General features: G+C 49.6%; 2 protein-coding genes across 4 annotated transcripts; one reads left to right on the forward strand and one right to left on the reverse strand.

Moving 5' to 3' along the window:
* Nucleotides 1-4,659: 4,659 nt before the first annotated feature.
* Nucleotides 4,660-6,801, reverse strand: POMK (protein O-mannose kinase). The gene is made up of 2 exons (XM_064148505.1): nucleotides 6,215-6,801; nucleotides 4,660-5,717 (listed from the first exon to the last, which is right to left on the reverse strand). Exons 1-2 carry the CDS (start codon nucleotides 6,500-6,502, stop codon nucleotides 4,944-4,946), a joined length of 1,062 nt encoding a protein of 353 aa, XP_064004575.1. The 5' UTR covers nucleotides 6,503-6,801; the 3' UTR covers nucleotides 4,660-4,943.
* Nucleotides 6,802-6,850: 49 nt separating this feature from the next.
* Nucleotides 6,851-20,355, forward strand: HGSNAT (heparan-alpha-glucosaminide N-acetyltransferase). Of its 3 annotated transcripts, XM_064148511.1 has the most exons (17): nucleotides 6,851-7,111; nucleotides 7,375-7,514; nucleotides 7,942-8,063; nucleotides 8,982-9,051; nucleotides 10,025-10,094; nucleotides 10,998-11,104; nucleotides 12,098-12,174; nucleotides 12,854-12,884; nucleotides 13,771-13,931; nucleotides 14,512-14,627; nucleotides 15,306-15,427; nucleotides 15,980-16,106; nucleotides 16,252-16,338; nucleotides 17,170-17,247; nucleotides 17,359-17,429; nucleotides 17,923-18,035; nucleotides 19,201-20,355. In XM_064148511.1, the coding sequence occupies exons 1-17, from the start codon at nucleotides 6,860-6,862 to the stop codon at nucleotides 19,380-19,382; spliced, it is 1,926 nt and encodes a 641-aa protein (XP_064004581.1). In that variant the 5' UTR covers nucleotides 6,851-6,859; the 3' UTR covers nucleotides 19,383-20,355. The 3 variants fall into 3 exon arrangements, with proteins under 3 accessions (XP_064004581.1, XP_064004582.1, XP_064004583.1); XM_064148512.1 differs by lacking the exons at nucleotides 10,025-10,094; nucleotides 10,998-11,104; nucleotides 12,098-12,174; nucleotides 12,854-12,884; XM_064148513.1 differs by lacking the exons at nucleotides 6,851-7,111; nucleotides 7,375-7,514; nucleotides 7,942-8,063; ... (2 more) ...; nucleotides 10,998-11,104; nucleotides 12,854-12,884 and having other exon boundaries at nucleotides 12,150-12,174.
* The last annotated feature ends 14 nt before the right edge of the window (nucleotides 20,356-20,369 follow it).

A 20,369-nucleotide genomic window follows, 5' to 3' on the forward strand; every position in this document is an offset into this window, starting at 1 on the left:
GCCAGGTTTGATGAGGCCGTGAGAAACCTGATAGTTAAGATATGTCCCTGTCCATGGCAGGAAGGTTGAAGTAGATGATTTCTAAGGTCCCTTCCAACCTAACCCATTCTAACATTCCTATCAAAATGCAAATGCTGGATTTTGAACAGTAAGCCTGTTCTTTAGAAAATGATGATGATGATGGCCAAAGAATTGTGTGTGCCTCCCTATATATCATCTCTAATGGATTTTAGGTTGCCCAGAGCTAAACAGAATCAGAAATCGCTGAGACATAAATATCACTGAAATATAAATATATTTGCCATTTAATACTGGATTACAGAGTGTAGAACAGAGACTGCCAATTATTGGCAATCATGTGGTCAGCTCAAGTACACACTATTTCAATTAAAATAAACCCACAAAACCCTTCTTCTTTTTTAAAAAGTACCATCTACCATATAATTTATCTGGGTGAACTCTACAAATATACACATTAGATCATGCTAGAAGAACTTGAGAACCACTTCTTGCTTGTTCCCAGGGTCTCCTGACTCTTGGTAAGACATTACAGGGGTAATGATAGAATTGGTTTACAGCTGCAAAGGCTGCCAAATATCTCACAAATTGTATCTGGCAAACAGCACTGCCTCTGTTTCACCAAGATAATGACCTGATGCTTTGTTTATGTGGCATCAAAGGAAAATACTGGTTATGGGCTTGTGACAGAATTTCAGAAAGTTTGCCTGGTATTCTAAACTTCTGATCCACTTAATAGCTACCACTCTGTTAAACATAGAGTAATATGTATTTTCCAAGTGTCCTTTCAAAAAGAACCCCCCCAAGCAGTAATTAAATACCTGGTGTCCTTGTTGCACAGAATCACAGAACTGGTTTTGGTTGGAAAAGACCTCTGAAATCATCAAGTCCAACCATCGACCCAGCACTACCATGGCCATTAAACCATGTCCCAAAGTGCTCTGTCCACACATTTCCTGGACACCTTCAGGGACACTGACTCCACCTGGGCACCTTCCTGTGCAGTCTGCTCCAGTACCTGGCCACTCTTGCAGGAAAGAAGTTTTTCCTAATCTCCAACTTAAACCTCCCCAGCACAATTTCAGGCCATTTCATCTCATCATATCACCTGATACTAGACAGAAGAGACAGACTCCCACCTCCCTCCAGAATCCTTTCAGGGAGTTGTAGAGAGCAGTGAGGTTTCCTCTCAGGCTCCTCTTCTTCAGACTAAACCCCAGTTCCCTCAGCTGCTCCTCAGTGTTTACCCACAGGTGTGGCTATGCACATACTACTTTATACATTTGATGCTGTTGAACACAGAGCTGCAGAGGCTGCTCACCCATGTAGGACTGAGCATTATATGGTTGCTTTTAGGTCTGAATTCCAGGAAACACAAAGGGGAAGATACAGCATTAGACCTGAGCCTGCAGACAACAGGCAGATGGGAAAGATAAACAGCATAATCTTTACACTGGAACAGGTTGCTCAGGGAGGTTGTGGATGCCCCCTCCCTGGACATGTTCAAGGCCAGATTGGATGGGACCTAGAGCAACTTGATCTAGTGAAAGGTGTCCCTGCCAGGGAGGTTGGAATTAGATGATCTTCAAGGTCCTTTCCAACCCAACCCATTCTCTGAATCTCTGACAGTGCTGTTTTCTGAATGACTCTGAGGAGAACAAGAGCAAGCTCTGGGTCTGAATTGAATCTGGGACTGTGCTCTGAGACAGGCTGTTTCCAGTCTGTGTCCTGTGGTACAAATCTGCCCTATAAGGACTACACTTTATTGGCAAATCCCCTGGGAATGTTGTTTTGGCAACAGCATTAGACAAAGAGTGAAGCATACCATACCAGGAGTGGGTCCAGGTGCCCTGACACAGTTGGCTCCTGCAGCCAGACTGTCAGCAGGCTCAGCTGACACATCCTGGTCTCACTGTGTCCTCCACTACTGGCACAGCAGAATCACAGGGGAATTCAGGATGGGAACCAGGTACTATTTCTTGAGTTTGGGAGATGATCTTCTGCTCTGGTTCTTCATCTGGCTGGCCAGATGAGGTGTGCAGGATGTGTTGTGGGACTCTGGCAGGGATAACAGAGGAGGCATGGCCCGAAAAGGCAGATCACTGACCTCCACAAAATGCTTGTTCTGCCAAAGGGCCAGACCAAAGGTCTGCATCTTGTGTGATGGCAGCAAACAAAAGCCTTGGGACACCTGGGACCATGACACTGACCACCTAGGGTGGCTTGGAGAACCTCCTCTGAAGTTTCCTGAAGATGAGCACCATTAGCAGTCATTCTTGTGTGGTCTGCATCTTTGTGCAGCTTCTTTGGCTGCGTCTTTGATGATCATTTGATTCTATGATTCTATGGTCTCATTGATTGGACAGGGCTGGGGGATAGGTTGGACTGGATTATCTTGGAGGTCTCTTCCAACCTGGTTGATTCCCTGATGATTCTATCTTTGGGATGGAGGAACAGGGATACAACAGGAAACATGGCAATAACCATCCCAGGAGAAGCATCCTTTGTGAGAAAGGACAGGGAATGTGAGGCCCTTGATTTGAGCTTGAGCTAGGAACCAGTGGCTGTTGTTGAGAAAGCTGGGGCAGTGGCAGCCCTGTCCACTGCCATAGAGCTGGTTAGGGAGTGGGTGAGGACAGAGGGGCTTGCAAGCTTCCAGTTGTGAACAGGCCTCTTTTTGCCCTTCATCCTTTGGTGTTCTCCAGTAGACATACAAGAGCTGCTTGTACTGAGGCAGCAAAGCTCCTGAATGTTCATCCAAGGCTGTCACTGGTTGTGAAAACTGGAATGCTCAGCAGAAAGAACTGGAAAAAGGAGAGGCAACTGCATGTAGGGCTGCCCTCCTTCACTTTAAGGGGGAAAAAAAGCAGGAATTGTGAGGACAGGATTCATGCAACGTGGACATTGTGGAATGAGCTAGTGGGGGAGAACAGAAAGATGGAGAGGGCACAAACTCCTCCGATTTTGCAGAAAGACTGGGAGGAGGTGACACTTAACCTTGACTGAGGTTGCACCAATTTGAGATGAAAAGGGACAGTGCACAAACACCATCAGGAAGTTACAGGGGAGGTAAAATCTTCAGCTGGCATGTGTGACCCTCCTGATAGCCCCATCTGCCTTGTTACTACAGACTCACTAGTGCAAGCACAGAGAGATCTTACAGGCATGTATGGATGTGTCCTATCAAAATCCTGGCTTCAAGGCCAGATCCTGGCTATGTGTGGGCATGAGAGCCTGCAATTGCTAGTAATCGAAGGCGCAGCTCCCCTTCCTGCTGCCATCTAGTGTTTGCTGACGGACAGATGCCCCCATCCCCAAGAAACAAGCACTAAACTGATGGGTTCAGAACAAATGTAACTTATTCCTGCTGAAATACAGCAGATGGACAGCATAGATGCTGAAGAAGAGGGAACAGGGGAGAAACACACAGAGGACTCAGTACTCAGGGTGAATGTTTAGAGAGACAGCATTTCTTAACAATATTTGTAACTGTTCCACCCAGGAACAGACAGACATCTCCATGTCAAGATGATCCAAGCAGAAGCCTGTCTTAACCAAGAGAGACTACTAGCAGGAGAAGCTTGGCAGGTTCTTGTCTGGCCTTGCTACTCTCACAGAAACACACGGGATGTTTACCTCATGGCCATCAGATGTGGATTTTTCTTTCAAGTATGATGGCTAACAAGAGGACATTGATGGGGACAGAAGATTTGACTCCTGGCTTTAAGGAGCTGTAAGAGGATGGTTTTCCATCTGCAGCACATCCTGGATTGATGCTGGAACTGCAGAACTCAAACATTATTAATCATAGAGTGGTTTGAGTTGAAAAGGACATGAAAGATATCTAGTTCCAACACCCCACCCAAGCAGGAACACTTTACATTATCCCAGGTTGCAGAAGGCTTTGTCCAGCCTGGCTTTGAACATGTCCAGGGAGGGGGCATCCACAGCTTCCCTGGGCAAACCCATTCCCCTCATAATCTCTGTAGTCCTCTGTGGACTCTCTCCAGCAGTTCCGTCTCTCTTGAACATGAGAGCCCAGAACTGGACACAATACTCAGGTGTGGCCTTACCAGGGCAGAGCAGAGCAGAGCAGAGCAGAGCAGAGCAGAGGCTAGAGCCTCTCTTGACCTGCTCGTCGTCAGTTTTCCTAATGCATCCCAGAACACTGTTGGCCTTCTTGGCCACATGGGCACACTGCTGGCTTACACTGAACTCCTTGTGCACCAGAACTCCCAGACCCATTCTACACAGAGCTGCTTCCCAGCGGGTCAGACGCAGGTGCACAATGGTAGAGTCCATGCATTTCGTTCACACTGTTCCTACAAAGCAGCCAGATGCTTGCTGGTGTGGGCTACAGGGCTCACAGAGCAATGGCCACGTGGCTTCAGAGCCAAACTCTCCCACATGCTGCAGCCAGAGACTGCTGCTGGGGCTCTGGCATAAGAGTTCACCAAAATCGGAGGTGGGTACTGCTTTCTGAGCAACCACTACTTTAACTACATGGGGAAGTGGGTGAGGACTTTGTGGATATGGGCCAAAGTCACAAGAACCACCACAAAGCTCTCCAGACCTCTGCCTATCAGCTTTAAGTTGGCTGATTTTTTTAGCAACTCTTTCTGTGTAATTTTTTAAACAGAGTTTTGTGTAAATGTTGTAAAATTTTATTTTTTAAGGAATAAACTCTGTCATGGACTCAAATAACTTAATTTCTCGTGCTCCTCCCTCTTCCAATAATAGACTGACCAAGCCAATGGGAAGCTTGCAGAGCTCCAATATTGGGTGGACTGTATGTTTTAAAATCAAAAGCTAGAAATTCAGTTGTTCTTCTCTTTTGTTTGGGGACAGGGATTTTGTCCTTTTGAAAGATAAATAAGTAGGAAAGGCATCAAGTGCCATCCATATGCTGTTTGTCTCATGGTTCACTATAACATTTCCCTAGTGCCAGGTAGGGCTGCCTCCCGAACAAGCAGAGTCAAAACCTTCCTGTAGGCGTCCAAGACCTCTTGGGCAGAAGGCCTTTCAGCTGGGTCCTTCTTCTTACATGCTGCATGGATGTCAAACAAATGCAGTCGCACAATGTCACTTCCTTCAACGTGGCCCAAGAAAAAATTGGTGACATCAGGGATTTTCCAGATGTCTGTTTTCTCATCGTAGGGAGGCATGAGGTCATCCTCAAATGGCACCTCCTCTCCATAGGGCCAACGCTGCTCAGGAGCCACAAACTCACCCTGCAGCTCGCGGTGACCACACTTCACCAGCCTGCCAGCACTCCTGTTCACCAGAGGCAAAGCGTCCAGATCATTCACCAGGATGTGAAAGTCACTCGTTAGGAGATACTGAGAGAGGACCTTATCTAGGTCATTTGAGTCACACATCACGAAGGTGCCCAGAGGGCTGCTGTGCAGATACCGAATGACGCTCACGTAGTCCATAGCAAGCATCAACCTGCGGTGCCAGGTGTTCATGCCCTTGTACCTGGACATGTGCAGAGTCTCATTCAGGCCCCTCAGGGAGCCCAGAGGATGGTACTCAGTGAGGATTGTGAACTGCTGCTCACAGTAGCCAAGCAGACGGACAACATACTTGCTTTGAAGTGCTCTCAGCATCTTCAGTCCATGGAGAAAATCCTCCTTCAGCTCCGAGTTGGTCAGCTGTGAAAGGACCACTTTGTTTTCCTTCCATTCGGAAAGGAAGACCTGAGAACACACAAGAGACACATAAGACACATGGAGAAAGAGCCTTCTTAGGCCATCTGCTACCATCAGCTGCTGACCTCCAAGTGACTGCTTGGTCACAACTGCAAATTACATGCACCAGGCAGTCGAACCCTGCGGTAATCCTAGTACCTGTCACAGCTAGCTCCTACCAACCTACGCGATTTCCTAAGTTCTCTTTGGAAAGGGCAATGCCAACGAACTGAAAGATTTCGTGCCACCCAACCACCACTGTACCACGCCCCAAGCACTTCACTGATCTCTGTCGCAGGCTTGCGCTGCTGGATGCTGTTCCGTGTCGGGGAGGTGGCCTAGGGCTCCAGTCAGTCCCATCCCGCGGCTTCTGTGCACCTTACCAGCAGCCACATGCCCCGTGGTGTACAGTTGCTTCAAGGACAATTACATCAGCAGCGTGGGAGTCAGTTAACCAACAAAGAGTGAGAGCTCTTTCTTCACAGGAGAGCAAAAAGCGAACTCACCTTTTTCACGGCACCTTCACCAACACGCTTGAGTTTCCTGACTTCCCTGTTTATGGCTTCACAGGAGAGCCACGGGGAACAATTCTTCACTGTTCCGAATTTGAAGTACCCGGAAGGGCAGAGGCCAGGGTCTGCTTCGGTACGTCCCGAGGAGATGTAAACCTTGTTGAGGTACAGGTAGAGAAAGGCGTTAAGGAGGAGGACGGCCGCAAGCAGCAACGCCAAGGAGAGGGATGGCGCCTCCCTGGGAGGGAACTCCCTCCTAGCGAAGGGCGGCCTCTTCTCCATGGCCGGGCCTTCTGCATTCTCCGCTAAAGACGGAGGCTAAGCAGGACCCTCTCACCAGCCCAGAGATGAGCGCCTGTGGGGCTTTCGCACTGCAGGCTACACAGAGCTGCCTCGCAGCCCCTGCAGCCCCGAGCTTACGGCCCAGGAGGAGGGCCGCACGTCCCCAGCGGCTCCAAGCGCCACGCTCGCCTCCTGTGCACCCCCTGGTCCCCCACACAGGCAGGCCCTGGCTGCCGGCCGCCCGCTCGGGCCGCCGCTGCCCGGGGCGCAGGCGGCCGCAGGCCCGGGACGGGGGAGGGAAGGCTGGGCCGCGCAGGGCGGTGATGGCGGCGGCGCCGCCCCGGGGCGGGGCGCAAGATGGCGGCGGCGGCGGCGGGGCTGGTGGCGGCGGTGGCGGTGGCGCTGGGCGGCATGCTGATGGCGCCTGGCCTTACACAGCCGCACGGGGAGGGCCCGCCCGGGGGGATCGGGCCCCAGCCCCGGCCCCGAGAGGGGGTAGCGGCGGAGCGACGGCCCCCGGGCCGGATGGACCAGGCCCTGCTGCTCGTCCTCAACGAGCTGCCCGAGCAGGGCCTGCGCCTCGCCACCCTCTCCGGCTCCTGCCACCAGGTGAGCGGAGGGAGCCGCGGCGCGTTGTGCTCAGCCTGGCACCCCTCTCCGACCTCCGCCTCTGCAGCCCGGCCCTGGCCCTTGGCGGGGCTGCTCGGCTTCTCCCCGTGCTCCATGAGGCTGCTACGCCTTGGTTCTGCCGTCCGGCCACACTCCAGCCCCTGGGCATCTTCCCTCGCCTTGTCCTTTGCCGCCATGCAGCGGAGGTCCCCCTCTCGCTGCCCCGTGGCATTAACGGGCGCCCTGTGCCCTCTCTCCCGCAGTGCCTGTATCAGTACCTGGCTTTTGTCCCGCCGAGCGACAGGAGCCTGCGAGCGCCCGGCGCGGTGTGGGTGGAGGTTGATGCCCAGCATCCGCTCACCCTGCAGCTCAACGGCTCCCTGGCTGGCACAGAGCTCTGCAGGTAGGACACCTGCATGGCTCTCCTCTGTACTTTGTCGTTTGTTTCGTGAAGTCATGTTGATTGCCTGCACCCTCACCCTGTTCAGACGCTCAGCTTGGCGGTACCAAGCGCAGCATACACTGTGCCTGCTGGAAGCAGGGGGCACGACGGTGCGCGGTGAGCCGGCGTGTCCGAGCGCCAGGTTTCTCCTGCAGGGTGCCTGTAGCTCAGGGGGGCAGGGGATGTAGGAGGCAGTGCATGAGTGGTAAAGCATCTGTGTTGGGCTAGGGGAGGGTGATGCTTAGCAGAGTCACAGCCAGGCAGCTCCTTGCTGGAGGACGCTCGCCAGCCAGGGTTTTGGCTTTCCTGCAAGCATTGAAGCTTGCAGCCCCTCAGATGTGCACTGTGGTATATGCCTGTGGCTTATAATTTCCTTTCTCCTTTGCAGGATTCAGTATCATTTTGGAGAGTTTGGCAATTACTCCCTTGTGGTAAAGCTCCTAAGTAAAAGCACCAAAACTGTTTCTTGTGACCTGGTCATCAATGAAGGCCCTATCAACAGCTACCTCCGTATGTCATGCTCTGTTTTCCCCTCCCATTCTGCAGCATGCATGTCTCCCAGCAGAGCCAGCTTCCCCAAGAGCCTGTGCAGCCACTCTTGCTGTGCTCAAGATGTGTCATGGGCTTGCTCCTCTCTCAGCATCAAACTGCCTTGATTTACACACCTGTCTTGAGGCCCTGGCCAGCATCAGACCTCTTCACATGAGATACTTTAACATGAGGTTCACCACTTTTTGCCCAGAAAAAGCAGTGTGTTTGGAGGCAGATACTCTCATAGTTCCTGTTTCCTTGCATGTTTATATATGTACATGGAATCCTTCCTCTTCTTACTTCTGCCTCACTTTTCTCACAAAATGGGAAACAATTCATACAGAGCCTTGATTTTTGTTTGCTCTTCCACTTTTAAACCTCATGTCTTGCTTTTTTGTCCTTCTCTTTCCCCAGGCTGTTTCAGACTCTTGTCTATTTCTCTTCCATTCTTTTCTTTAAGTTGCTTTTCCATCCTTCCATTTCTCCATCTGTAAAGTAAAATTCTCCATGTTTGCAAAGTTGGTTTCTTACCCCTTCCCCTGCCTTCTTCATGTTGTGGCTCTTTCAGTCTCTTCCTCAGAACATCCAGCATATTGACTCCTCTTACCATTGGCTTGTGATGCAGTCTCATTTTACTTTGCCTTTTTTAATGCTGAGATGTCAAGTCACTGAGCTGCACTTCCAAACTACCCTGCCTTTGTTTTGGGGCATTTTGGGCTTTTGTTGTGGGATTATTTTACTCTGGGACACATGCTTGGGATGCCTGTTGCATGGAGAAGGCGGTGTGATTATGGGTGGGTTAGGCTTTTTTGTCATGTTTGTGTCTGGCTTGGCCAAGCCCAGGCTGCTGGATGGTTTTGTTACTTTGTTTATTGAGTTGTTCTCTCTTTCCTATAGCTATTCTTTTTGCTTTCCTGGTTTACATGGGACTCTTTGCTATCCTGATTGTTGGCCACCTTTCTATGAAGTAAGTGAACGGTGTTGTGCTAACTCCTCACTTGTGAAGCAGGGCTGCCATCTGAACACCATGAGTCACAGTGTGGTAGTGCCTCAGAGCCCCATTGCAGCCCTGGTGGCAGATCAGATCCTGTTATCAGGTTGCCCTCTACAAGTTATGCTGTGGTAGCTGTCCATATAATAAATTCAGGGGGATACAGTTTCACAGGGTCACGGAATGCTAGTTTGGAGGAGGCCCCAGGGATCATCTGGTCCAACCTTTCTAGGTAATAGTAGGGTTGAAATGAACTAGCCCAGTACCCTGTCAAGCTGAGTCTTAAAACTGACCAATGTATGGAATCCACTACCTGCCCTGGGAGATGATTCTGGTGTCTGACTGTTCTCCTGGTGAAACATTTTCTTCTGGAGTGCAACCAGATCCTGCCCAGGAGTAAGGTGTACCCATCACCCCTTGTCTTTTCCATGGGAGTTCTTGTGAAACATGGAGTCTCCATCCTCTTGACAGCCACCCTTTATGTACTGATTTCCCTTGAGGGATGTCCTACACCTTTGTTAGCTGGTGTGTGGAGTGGTTCCTGCAGAGCAGCTGATGTCCACTGTTAGCTCATACACACCCTGCCTTACCTCCATGTGACTGCTTCCTGGGTCTAGCTCCAAATCGGCAGCGCAAATCAGTGACATCTAAACACGTGTAGCATGTGCAGCCTTCCATCCTGGGTACTGAGTGCCATGAGTCATCTCTGCCTGGAAACAACCTTGAATAAAGCCCCCAGACCTGAGCTTGTGGCAGTGTCATCACAGAGATGGGCTTTCCTGAGAGGCCAGGCACTGGCTGAGTCTCAGCAGCACATATGTGAGCCAGGAAAACAGGCACAGGGACTGTCCTAGCTCTGGATTTATGCTGGTGAACAGCTGACTTTAGGATGAAATTGGTATACTGTGCTTCTGGTCTTGTGTTGTGTTTTAAACTTGATATTTTTCAGAATTAATCCAGTCAGAAACTGGGTTTACAAGACACTGAACCCCAGGGAAACTGATCGCCTGATTAATTCTGTGAGTGACCACACTCTGTAAGGTCTTCTGTGCTGTCTTCACTTCTGAGGAACACGCAGTGTCCAAACAGCTGGGCACTCCTTTATTACTAACCATCCTCCCCTGTGTATATTCCCCTTGGCATAGGAGAGGGAAGCCAACTTTTGAGTCTGCTTTTACCACAGTAGAAATTTTAGCAGGATCTACACTTCAGATTTTTCTAGCAGCTCTAGAACTGGCATTCCTCTGTGAGCCATGTTTTGTACTGGAACACAGAGAGATCATCATGGATAGTCTGGGATTCACATCTAGGAGGTCCAGACTTGTCTAGAATTGAAAGGCTTGGGAGCAGAGCTCTGCAGCAGTTCTTGTAGCTGCTCATCTCCGTGGCTGTGTCTCGGTGACGTCTGCTTCTTTATGCCCCAGTGACTGGGGCTGCTCAGAGTGGTTTAGGGAATCTGATTAGAAAGAAGCCACTCCTGCATTTAAAATAATTCATTTACTGCTGGTTGAGCTCTCTGGAGAGTCTGTGGTGTCAGACAAGTGCTGACAGGATGAATCCTGTTTGAGAGTCAGAAAATGGATCTGCTCAGTTCTGTTGGAAAGCAGCACTCCCAGCGATGGCAAGTCCATGGCTGACTTGGACTGGACCCAACTGTACAAGTCTCAAACACATGCTCTTCTCCCTGCATTCTTGCTTCCACCCTGGTCAAAGGTGGAGAGTGGAGCATCCACAAATACTACTGCAGTATAGTGGAGCTGTGAGGCAGTTTGAAGTAGCAAGTGGGGGAAGAAAAGGCAGAGCAAGATGGGGAGAGCAAGCATAAACACGGCGTGTGAAAGTGTGCTGCTTGCCGACCTCTGCTCTCTAGTCAGGGAGCGCAGCTGCTGAGTGTCCCTTCCGTGTCTGCTTTGTTCCCGAAGGAGCTGGGGTCCCCGGAGGCAGCAGACCCGGCCAGCAGCGATCCCAGCCCGCCTCTGTGGAGCGCGGCCCCTCGCCAGCGCCTGCGCTCCCTGGACACCTTCCGAGGGTGAGCAGAAGAACCGCGCTCCAAAGCAGCGCTTCCCAGGGGAACGGCACCTTTCCAGTGGCTCTCCCTACACAGCAGATGGGTGGTTTGGAGTGGGGAGGGGGAGCTGTTTTACTTGGAAGGTAGTCAAGGCTTTAATTCTTGGACTTTTCCAAAACACTTAGCAGCTGATCCAGTCTGGGGAAATATTAAAGTCGTTGCAGAGGGTGGAAAAGAGCAACATATGTTCAGTGCAGAAACACTACATGAAGGAAGCTTACTTTGGTTCACTGCCACCCTGCTTCCTGCTTGGGAAGGCTGGAAACCTTGTACAGAATCACAGAATGTTAGGGGTTGGAAGGGACCTCCAGAGATGATTTGGTCCCGTACCCCTGCCAAAGCAGGATCACCTAAGGTAGGCCACCAAGGAACACCTCCAGGTTGGCTTTGAAAGTCTTCAGAGAAGGAGACTGCACAGCCTTTCTGGGCAGCCTGCTCTGGTACTTTGTCACCCTCCAGTAAAGAAGTTTTTTTTCTCATGTTGAGGTGGATCTTCCTGTGTTCCAGTTTATATCTAATGTTCCTTGTCCTGTTAGTAAGTGTCACTGAAAAAAGCCTGTCCCCTTCTTCTTGACACCCACCCCTTGGGTATTTGTAGATGTTGATAAAACCCCCTCTCAGCCTTCTCCAAACTAAACAGTTAATTCTGTAGTTCTAGTTCCAGGTCTCTCAGCCTTTCTTCATAGCAGGGATGTTCAAGTCCCTTAATCATCCTCATAGCTCTTCTTTGGACTCCAGCAGATTCTTTCTTGAACTGGGGAGCCCAAAACTGGACACAGTATTCCAGGATGTCCACTAGGGCAGAGTAGAGGAGGAGGAGAACCTCCCTAAACCTGCTGGCCACACTTTTCATACCAGATCTCACAGTCAGAAATGTTCTAACAAGGCTGTGTGTGTTCATGTGGTTCATTGTCATGTGATGCTTTGTGTGGTTTTTTTTGGTTGTCTTTTTAGGCTCTCTCTTATAATTATGGTGTTTGTTAACTATGGAGGAGGAAAATACTGGTTCTTCAAACATGAGAGCTGGAATGGTAAAGTACAATTGAGACAGTTAATCTGGGTCTTAAGGGCAGCAGTATCCAGACGTGGTTAGCACAGCAGCAAGCTCTTGCTCCCCTGTAGGCTGGGACCCTGCCAAGTTGCCTCAGCAGGGTATCTGGCCTGTTAGGTTAGTGGGCAAACCAGTGTATAGTCCTGCTGGTCACACAGTGATGGGGTGGCTTCAGATCACAGTCTGTAACCTGTGCATTGCTGACACAGGTTCAGATCTTTAACTTTTCAGTGCCTTTAATGACCACAGCCAAGCTGATGGTGCTCCATGCTGCAGAAACCTAACACCTTGATGTGCAAACTGATGGGGAAGGGTCAGGCATCAGAGAATCATAGAATGGCTTAGGTTGGAAGGGACCTTAAAGGTCATCTACTCCAGCCTCTCCACCACGGGCAGGGATGAGTTGTGCTGCCCTAGTGAACATCCCATGCCTGGAGTCTTTCCCAAGACACAGCAATGAGTCCTGCCCTGTTTTTGCAGAGCGGTGCAAGCGGTGAGGCAAGGTGGTTAGTTCTTGGTTAACTCTTGCCTATAACATGTTCTATGATTTGGGGGTTTCAAATAATTGCAGCCTGCAATTCCTCTGGAAACTCGAGGATGATGTTGAAATGTAGGGAGGGTTTGAGGTCAATAATGTGTTCCTTGGTATTCCTCTGTAGGATTAACAGTGGCAGATCTGGTGTTTCCATGGTAAGTCTCACTGAAGAATAGTTCTGCATCAACTGATTGTCTGTGTTAAGGGTTGTGTGAACCTTTTCCTCCATGTGGAAAGGTATTTGGAGGAGTGAACTCCTGTTCAACTGTCTATAGGAATCTACCCCTTCAGATAACATCATCGTTCCTATGAAGCAGTAGGAGAGCTCAGTGCTTTTGCCTCCTTTACATCCTCCTTCCTTCCTACACACAATGTCAGTGGGAGGCCCAGTGTTACCCTGCCAGTGGAGGTGCAGTATCCCTGAAGAGCTCTTGGCCACTCTACCATGTTGAAAGTGGTCTGCCTGGTAGGATTCAAAGCTGGACTGATGTGTATCCAGAGATAGCCAAGGGAATTTTGGATTAAGATAGTCTCTTTATAACCAGAGAAAGGTTTTATGGGGAAGCAATTATCCCAGCTGCCCCTAGCATGCTTCTCTTAAATGGTTGTAGCTGCCTGTGGAGATGGGAGCTGGACTTGGACTCTGAACCTAATCTAGAGGGCAGGAGCAGGTCAGTTCTGCACTTGAATCATCGATTTGCAGCTTGTGCTTTACTGGTTTGCAGATACTGATTTCATTTTGGGGAATGGAATTTCTCTGGTGGCATGTTTATTGCTGCAAAAAGACCAGAAAGCAATTGCTTCCCCAAACTTTCTTGCCTTCACTGACCACTGGCAGAGATGGAAGGGTCCTGTTGGACAGCCTTGGTTGTCTGGGGATTCCTGGCAATCAGAGGAAATAAAGTTGACCAGTTTCACTCAGCAGATGCTTTTCTGCTGGGCCAATGCAGGCTATTCTGTGAGCTTGAGTGTCTGCTGTCACACAGGTGTGGGACAAGATGTGTCAGCTCAATTTTGCATCTTTTTTTCTCTGTTCTCCAGGTTTGTATTCATCATGGGGACATCAATAGTGTTGTCACTGAGCTCCATGCTGAGGTGGGGAAGTTCCAAGCAGAAGGTGCTTGGGAAGATCCTCTGGAGGAGTTTTCTGCTAATCCTGCTGGGAATCATAGTTGTGAATCCCAATTACTGCCTTGGACCATGTGAGTGGACCTTGCTCTCTTCGTTGTATTTCTGCAACTGTTCCTGCCTGCTTGGCTGGGCTGTTGGGAGACCAGTGTCAGCCTTGCTGTACTGACCAGAGTGTGCAGGCAGTTTGAGGGTGCCCTGTAGGGTGCTGCTCAGTTCTGCACTGGGCAGTTAGAGGGTGCCCTGTAGGGTGCTGCTCAGTTCTGCACTGGGCAGTTAGAGGGTGTCCTGTAGGGTGCTGCTCAGTTCTGCACTGGGCAGTCTGAGGATGTCCTGTAGGATGCTGCTCAGTTCTGCACTGGGCAGTTTGAGGGTGCCCTGTAGAGTGCTGCTCAGTTCTGCACTGGGCAGGTTGAGGATGTCCTGTGGGGTGATGCTCAGTTCTGTCCCAGTTCTCTGTGTGACCCCTGTGCTGACCAGTTTATTGTCTAAGTAGTGACTTTCCCAGGGCTATGGTTTATGGAAAATGAGGTGACAGTGTCCCTTGTAGCTGCAGGTGCAGTGGGGCTCAGCTCTCCTTGGAGAAGAGCAGCTGTTGTATTCCCAGGAGAGCCCATCTCTGCCTCTCTTCCCCCTTGTTCCCACGTGTCGCAGTGTCCTGGGATACTCTGCGGATTCCTGGGGTGCTCCAGAGGCTGGGAGTCACGTACCTGGTGGTTGCTGCTCTTGAACTCCTCTTTACAAAACCTGGGGCTGAGAGTGGGATCTTGGTGAGTTATGTGGGGAGATGACAAGTGATACTGGAATAAGGTTTGGGAACTTTGCCCTTGTTGGGGCTCAAAGAATACCTGAGAAGCAGTGAGAAAAGGCCTAGCATCTCACTGGATGTGTAGTGCAGTCTGACCTGGCAAAAATCACCCTCCAGTGTCCCAGCCTGTGTTTTATCACATCTAGCTTTGCTGGATTGCAGGATTTCACCAATCCATGGACATGGTGATTAGAAGCAGGCATTCCCAGGCACTTTAGATGACTTTCCACCACCGTGGGACCCCAGGGACAGGCATCTCAGTGCTGGGTCCTGTGGCCTGCGTTTTGTCTGGTTAATTCTGGCAGAGTCTTTTCACAGCAGGGGAAAGTAATACTGCTTCTTGGCCTTTCTGGAGTCCCTTTTCCCTAAAGGCTTTTGTTCTACTCATGAACCAAAATTCCTTTTGACATTTTCCAAACTGAAAAACATTGTGGGCTTTTGTTTTGTTTCTCCCTTCCCCCCCCAAGTAACTGTCTGGAAATGATTTGTGAAGATGAAAGGTCTGTTGGTAGAACCCAGTTTGGTAATGACAACAGCTCCCTCTTGTATCTGGGGGACTGCCTGCCAGGAAGTATAAGATGTCCCCGAGGGTATGGTTTTTGCTTGCCAGCTAACACCTCCCTCCCTCTGTCTTGTACAGGAGACACCATGTCCTGCTCTGCAGGATGTTCTTCCCTACTGGCCACAGTGGATTTGCATTCTGACCTTAGAAGTGATATGGCTCTGCCTGACCTTTTTGTTACCAGTGCCAGGTTGTCCCAGGTAAGACTGTGCACTCAGGCTCCTTCCTGTGGGGCATGAGGTTGGTTTTCTTCTGCTGAGTAGAGTACACATTTTGTTAGCCATATGGAAAGGATGAAGAGGAGAGCTTTTAAGTCAGCAGGGCTATGGGAAAAAAATACTTTCTTTAGTACTAAAGCACTTAAGTATTGTAAAGTTGACACCATTGATCCTTTCTATCTGAAGAGGATTAAAATCTCCCTGTGGTCTGTGTACAGCAAGACATGATCATTGCAATGTCACCCCTTTGCCCCTTTTGAAGGGTCAGCATGTGCAGAGCGAGTGGAGCAGCCCAGGCTGAACTAAAACACTGCATGAGGCTTCTGGCACTGCCTGTCTCCTCGTGACCCAGCTGCTTATGGCAGGTGGTGATCAAAACCAGGGTGGCCACCAGCCAGCTGTCTTGTAGGGCCTGCATTTCACTGTCTGCCTTTGGCCAGGGAAAACGTTTAACGTGCTGGGCCAGTGGACCAGCTACTGCTCAGGTGGAGCATACCAACACATTGTGCCATGAGCTGCTGGGTTGTCTCCTAGAGGTTATCTTGGTCCTGGGGGCATTGGAGACTTTGGAAACTACCCCAACTGCACGGGGGGAGCAGCTGGTTACATTGATCGTCTGCTGCTCGGGGAAACGCACATCTACCAGCATCCCTCTTCAAATGTAAGTAGCTGTTGGCTTGTGGCAAGAGGCTGCAGGCAAGCACTGAACAGAGCCGTCAGGAGGCCTTTGGGAATGACACAGGGGGCTGGCAGAGGAAAGAGACTGGATGCTCAGGTGCCCTCTAACAACTCTTTTCTCTCTTAAGGTGATATACCAAACAACGATGCCATATGACCCTGAAGGGATCCTGGGAACCATAAATAGCATTTTTATGGCATTTCTGGGACTCCAGGTACCTCTGTTCTTCAAAGCTGTGTGCTCTAACAGGAAGATTGAGGGGATCTTGGGGGAGGCAGTTTGGGTTTCTTTATTTAAATGGCTCAAACAAAAGTTTTTCCAGATCAGTGCTTTCAGACTGATGTAGCCTGAGGTGAGTGTCAGAGAAGTGGAATCTAACCTGGCAGTAGCTTGCATTAGACAAACACAGACTTTCTGTGCCTTTTCACAAGGGATGGACACAAGAAGTGTGCAAGATATCCACCTGGAAACTTTGCTTGTTTTAAGGCTGGGCTTAAAACCTTAATGCAAGCCAATTGTATTGAGGTTCAGCAAGGCCGCTTGGGTCACAACAACCCCATGCAATGCTAGAGGCTTGAGGCAAAGTGGTTGGAGAGAAAGACCTGGAGGTGTTCATGAACAGCTGGGTGAAGATGAGGCAGTGTGTGCCCAGGTAGCCAAGAAGGCTAGCAGCAGCCTGGGTGAGGACCGGGGCAGTGATTGTCCTCCCTATACCAACACTGGAGAGGCCACACCTTGAGTCTTGGGTTCAGTTTTGGAGCCTGCATTGTAGTGAAAATGTCGAGGTGCTGGAGTGGGTCCAGAGAAGGACAACAAGGCTGATGAAAGGTCTGGAGAACAGGTCTGGTGAGGAGCAGCTGAGGGAACTGGGGTTGTTTATTGTGCAGAAGAGGAGGCTGAGTGGACACTTCACTGCTTCTCAATCCCATTGTGAGCCTTTCAGCCACTTAGCTGACATAAATCCTAGGCACCTTCTCTGTCCGAACAGTGGTAAGCTGGTGGCAAATATATCTGACTTGGTTTCTGTTTTTTCTTTTGATACTAGGCAGGAAAAATTCTCTTGTTCTACAGAAACCAGCACAAACAAATTCTGTGTCGCTTTGTCACCTGGAGCACAGTGATGGTAAGTCAGGCAGCTGCGTAGCTGTGCGCGGGGACCTCCGCGCAGTGCAAGCTTGGCATTGCTGAAACATGTTGCAGCGCTCGTATGAACTTCAGCAACTTTCTGTTGCAGGGAATGATTTCTGCTATCTTGACAAAATGTTCTAAAGAAGAAGGGTTCATTCCCATAAACAAGAACTTATGGTAAGCAGAGATACAGCTTGGGGCATGACTTTGTAAAGTGCTGGTTTACCTTGGGGGATCAGAATGGTTTGGGGTGGAAAGAACCGCAATGATCATCTTGTTCAAACCTCTCTGCCATGAATAGGGACACCTTGCACTAGGCTAACTTTCTCACAGTCCTGTCTAGCTTGGCCATGAACACCTCCAGGGAGGGGGCATCTGCAACCTCCCTGGGCAACCTGTTCCAGTATTTCACCACTCACTGGAAAGAATTTCATCCTAATCTCCAGTCTGAATCTGCTCTCCTCAATCCATTACCCTCAATCCATTACCTCAGTCCATTATCCTTCAGTCCTGTCACTACAAGCCCTTGTAAAAAGTCCCTCCCCAGCATTCTTGTAGGCCCCCTTGAGGCACTGGAAGGCCACAATAAGGTCTCCCCAGGTCTCTCATAATGAGATCTGTCTGCACCACATAGTTCTTTACCTCATCTTTCTGCTGAAAATGTGTGCAGGTCAATATCCTATGTGACAACCACAAGCTGCTTTGCCTTCATCCTCTTATCACTGATGTATTACCTTGTGGATGTCAAGAGGCTGTGGTCAGGAGCTCCATTTTTCTACCCAGGTTAGTAAAACAATAGCAGGAAACTTATTCCTTCTACTTCTTTCTGCACTGATGTTATCTTTTTATGTTTCCTGTGCTTCTATAATACTTGGGATTTAGAACGAGGTAAGCTGATGGATGCCAAAAAGATTCACTTGATCCAAATCTTTGCAAAGAACCCCCTGACACTTGAAGCCCTCTTTAGAAGAGCAGGACTGTCAAGTCTCTGAGTGAGGGCTGGAAGCTGCTATTGCCCAACAACTCTTCTCAGTCTGGTCTCCAGTTAAGGTCATAGGGAACAGTTGCCTAGTACCAAGAGAAATACCACAGCTGGCTCATAGCTGGTTTTGGAAAGTACTGCTGAGACTTGAGTAAGCTAATGGGAAACTCAAAGGCATGTCCATAGACTAATACCACTTCTGAAGATATGGAAGATGAAGTCCCCTGGGTAGCTGTGTAGGTCCTGTCTCTGTGGTTTTAGATAAGCCTGTCTCCCAGAGCATCCCACTGTGGTTTTAACCACACTGGGCTCTTGACGAACATCTAAGGACGGAATGCAAAGCCACAGCAGAGGGAAGCTTTTCAGCAGCTTTGGTGTCTGGTGTCTGGACAGGAAGATGGGTAGGGTGACAGCATGGTATCATATCTCCCACCAGAAATCCCAGAGCTTTGAAGGGTGGTCAGCGTTTGTTTGTGAAGGCAATAGATCTGACCACACAGGCTGGCACTTGGCCACCCTGAAGACAATAACTGTGATTATTCTTCTTGTCAGTGAAATGGTAGGATGCTGATTAGGTTGGATTTTCAGTTTGGCACAGGGGTTGTCAGTAGTTCAATAAACGTTCTGGGGGAGAGCATCCCTTAGCCTCTATGTGAGAACATGGGGGTGTGTGTGCGTAGCACCTTTGAGCAGGTGACACTTAGTGCTGTGATGAGCTGTTGCCACTGCTTCCCAAGCCTGGCATGCCTTTGCCTCCTCATTCTGAAGTGAGCTCATACCTGCTCCTTTGTGGAGGCTGCCCAAGGCCGTGGTGGAATCCCCATCCCTGGAGGTATTTCAGAATCCTGTAGATGTGGTGCTGAGGGATATGGTTTAGTAGTGATCTGGCAGTGCTGGGTTAATTGTTGGACACTTAAAGCTCTTCTCCAGTCAAAACAATGCTGTAATTCTGTGTCTTCCTTTCAGGAATGAACTCAATCCTGGTCTACATTGGACACGAAGTGTTTGAGAACTATTTCCCTTTTAAGTGGAAGATGCAAGACACTCAATCACATGCAGAGCATCTGACTCAAAATCTCACTGCAACAACTCTCTGGGTCATAATATCATACTTACTTTACAGGAGAAGGATATTCTGGAAGATCTGAGAGAGGTGGGCAGATGTAGAGGGCCTAGATGTTGATGGGGAAAGTTCATTAGGTGGATTAGCCTGGAATACTGCCCCTCATTCTAGGCTGTGACTAAAAAGGGATACCAGTTCAAGTTTACAGTGCCATGGAAGTTAAGGGATAATATTTTCTTCCTTAGTAAAAGGCCTCCCAATCTGCTGCAGCTGCTCTCTGTTTCCTGCATTTTGTAAATATTTGACTGTTCTCTCTCCTTCCTGTAGACAGACTGAGCATGTTGGACCAGAAAGGCAGTCAAAGACAGCCTGGTGGTGCTTATAGAAGGGACTGCAAGGGGCTGTTGGGGTGGCACTATTTCTTACAGCGGTTTCATCTGACAAGGTGCCTCCTAACTGGGTGCCCTGGGGTCTGTATATACCCTCAGCACATCCCACGTGCCTGTGCCACTCTGGCCACTGGCACACATTTAACTCAGCCAGCTTCATGACTCAGAAGCACTGGCAGCATCCTCAGCCCTGCACTTGAGTTGGCAGTGCAGGGACTGACTGGAGGAGCTCAAGGCCCCCACTGTGCTACAGCGTGCTGTGGAAAGTGGTGACTCAAGTCATCGTTCTTCCTTGTGTTCTACTTTGGTCTTGGATCAAAACCTCAGTGGTAGGATCCTACTGCCAAAGATCTTTTCTCCTGGCCTATTAACCAGCACGTCGCTGCTACAGGTTTAGCAGCGCCCCTCTGCAGGCTCTCGGCCTTTGTGTGACATGCCTCCAGCAGGGAGGTGTGAGTTTCACTCTGCAAGTGCAGAAAGGCCTCTTCAGAAATGGAGTTAGCCAAGGACCCTGAACCTGAAAACCAACAATACAGGCAGAATCCAGCCAAAAGGGAAGAGAGAGCAGACCAATTCCATGTAAGATAATAGTTTCTGGCCCTCGGGAAACTCACTTATGCTGTGATTTGCAAACTAGTGCTAATAAAAACACTGAACTACTCTGCTATACCCTGCTCTGTTTT

Source organism: Pogoniulus pusillus, chromosome 9, assembly GCF_015220805.1.
Source record: "Pogoniulus pusillus isolate bPogPus1 chromosome 9, bPogPus1.pri, whole genome shotgun sequence".
NCBI lineage: Eukaryota > Metazoa > Chordata > Aves > Piciformes > Lybiidae > Pogoniulus > Pogoniulus pusillus.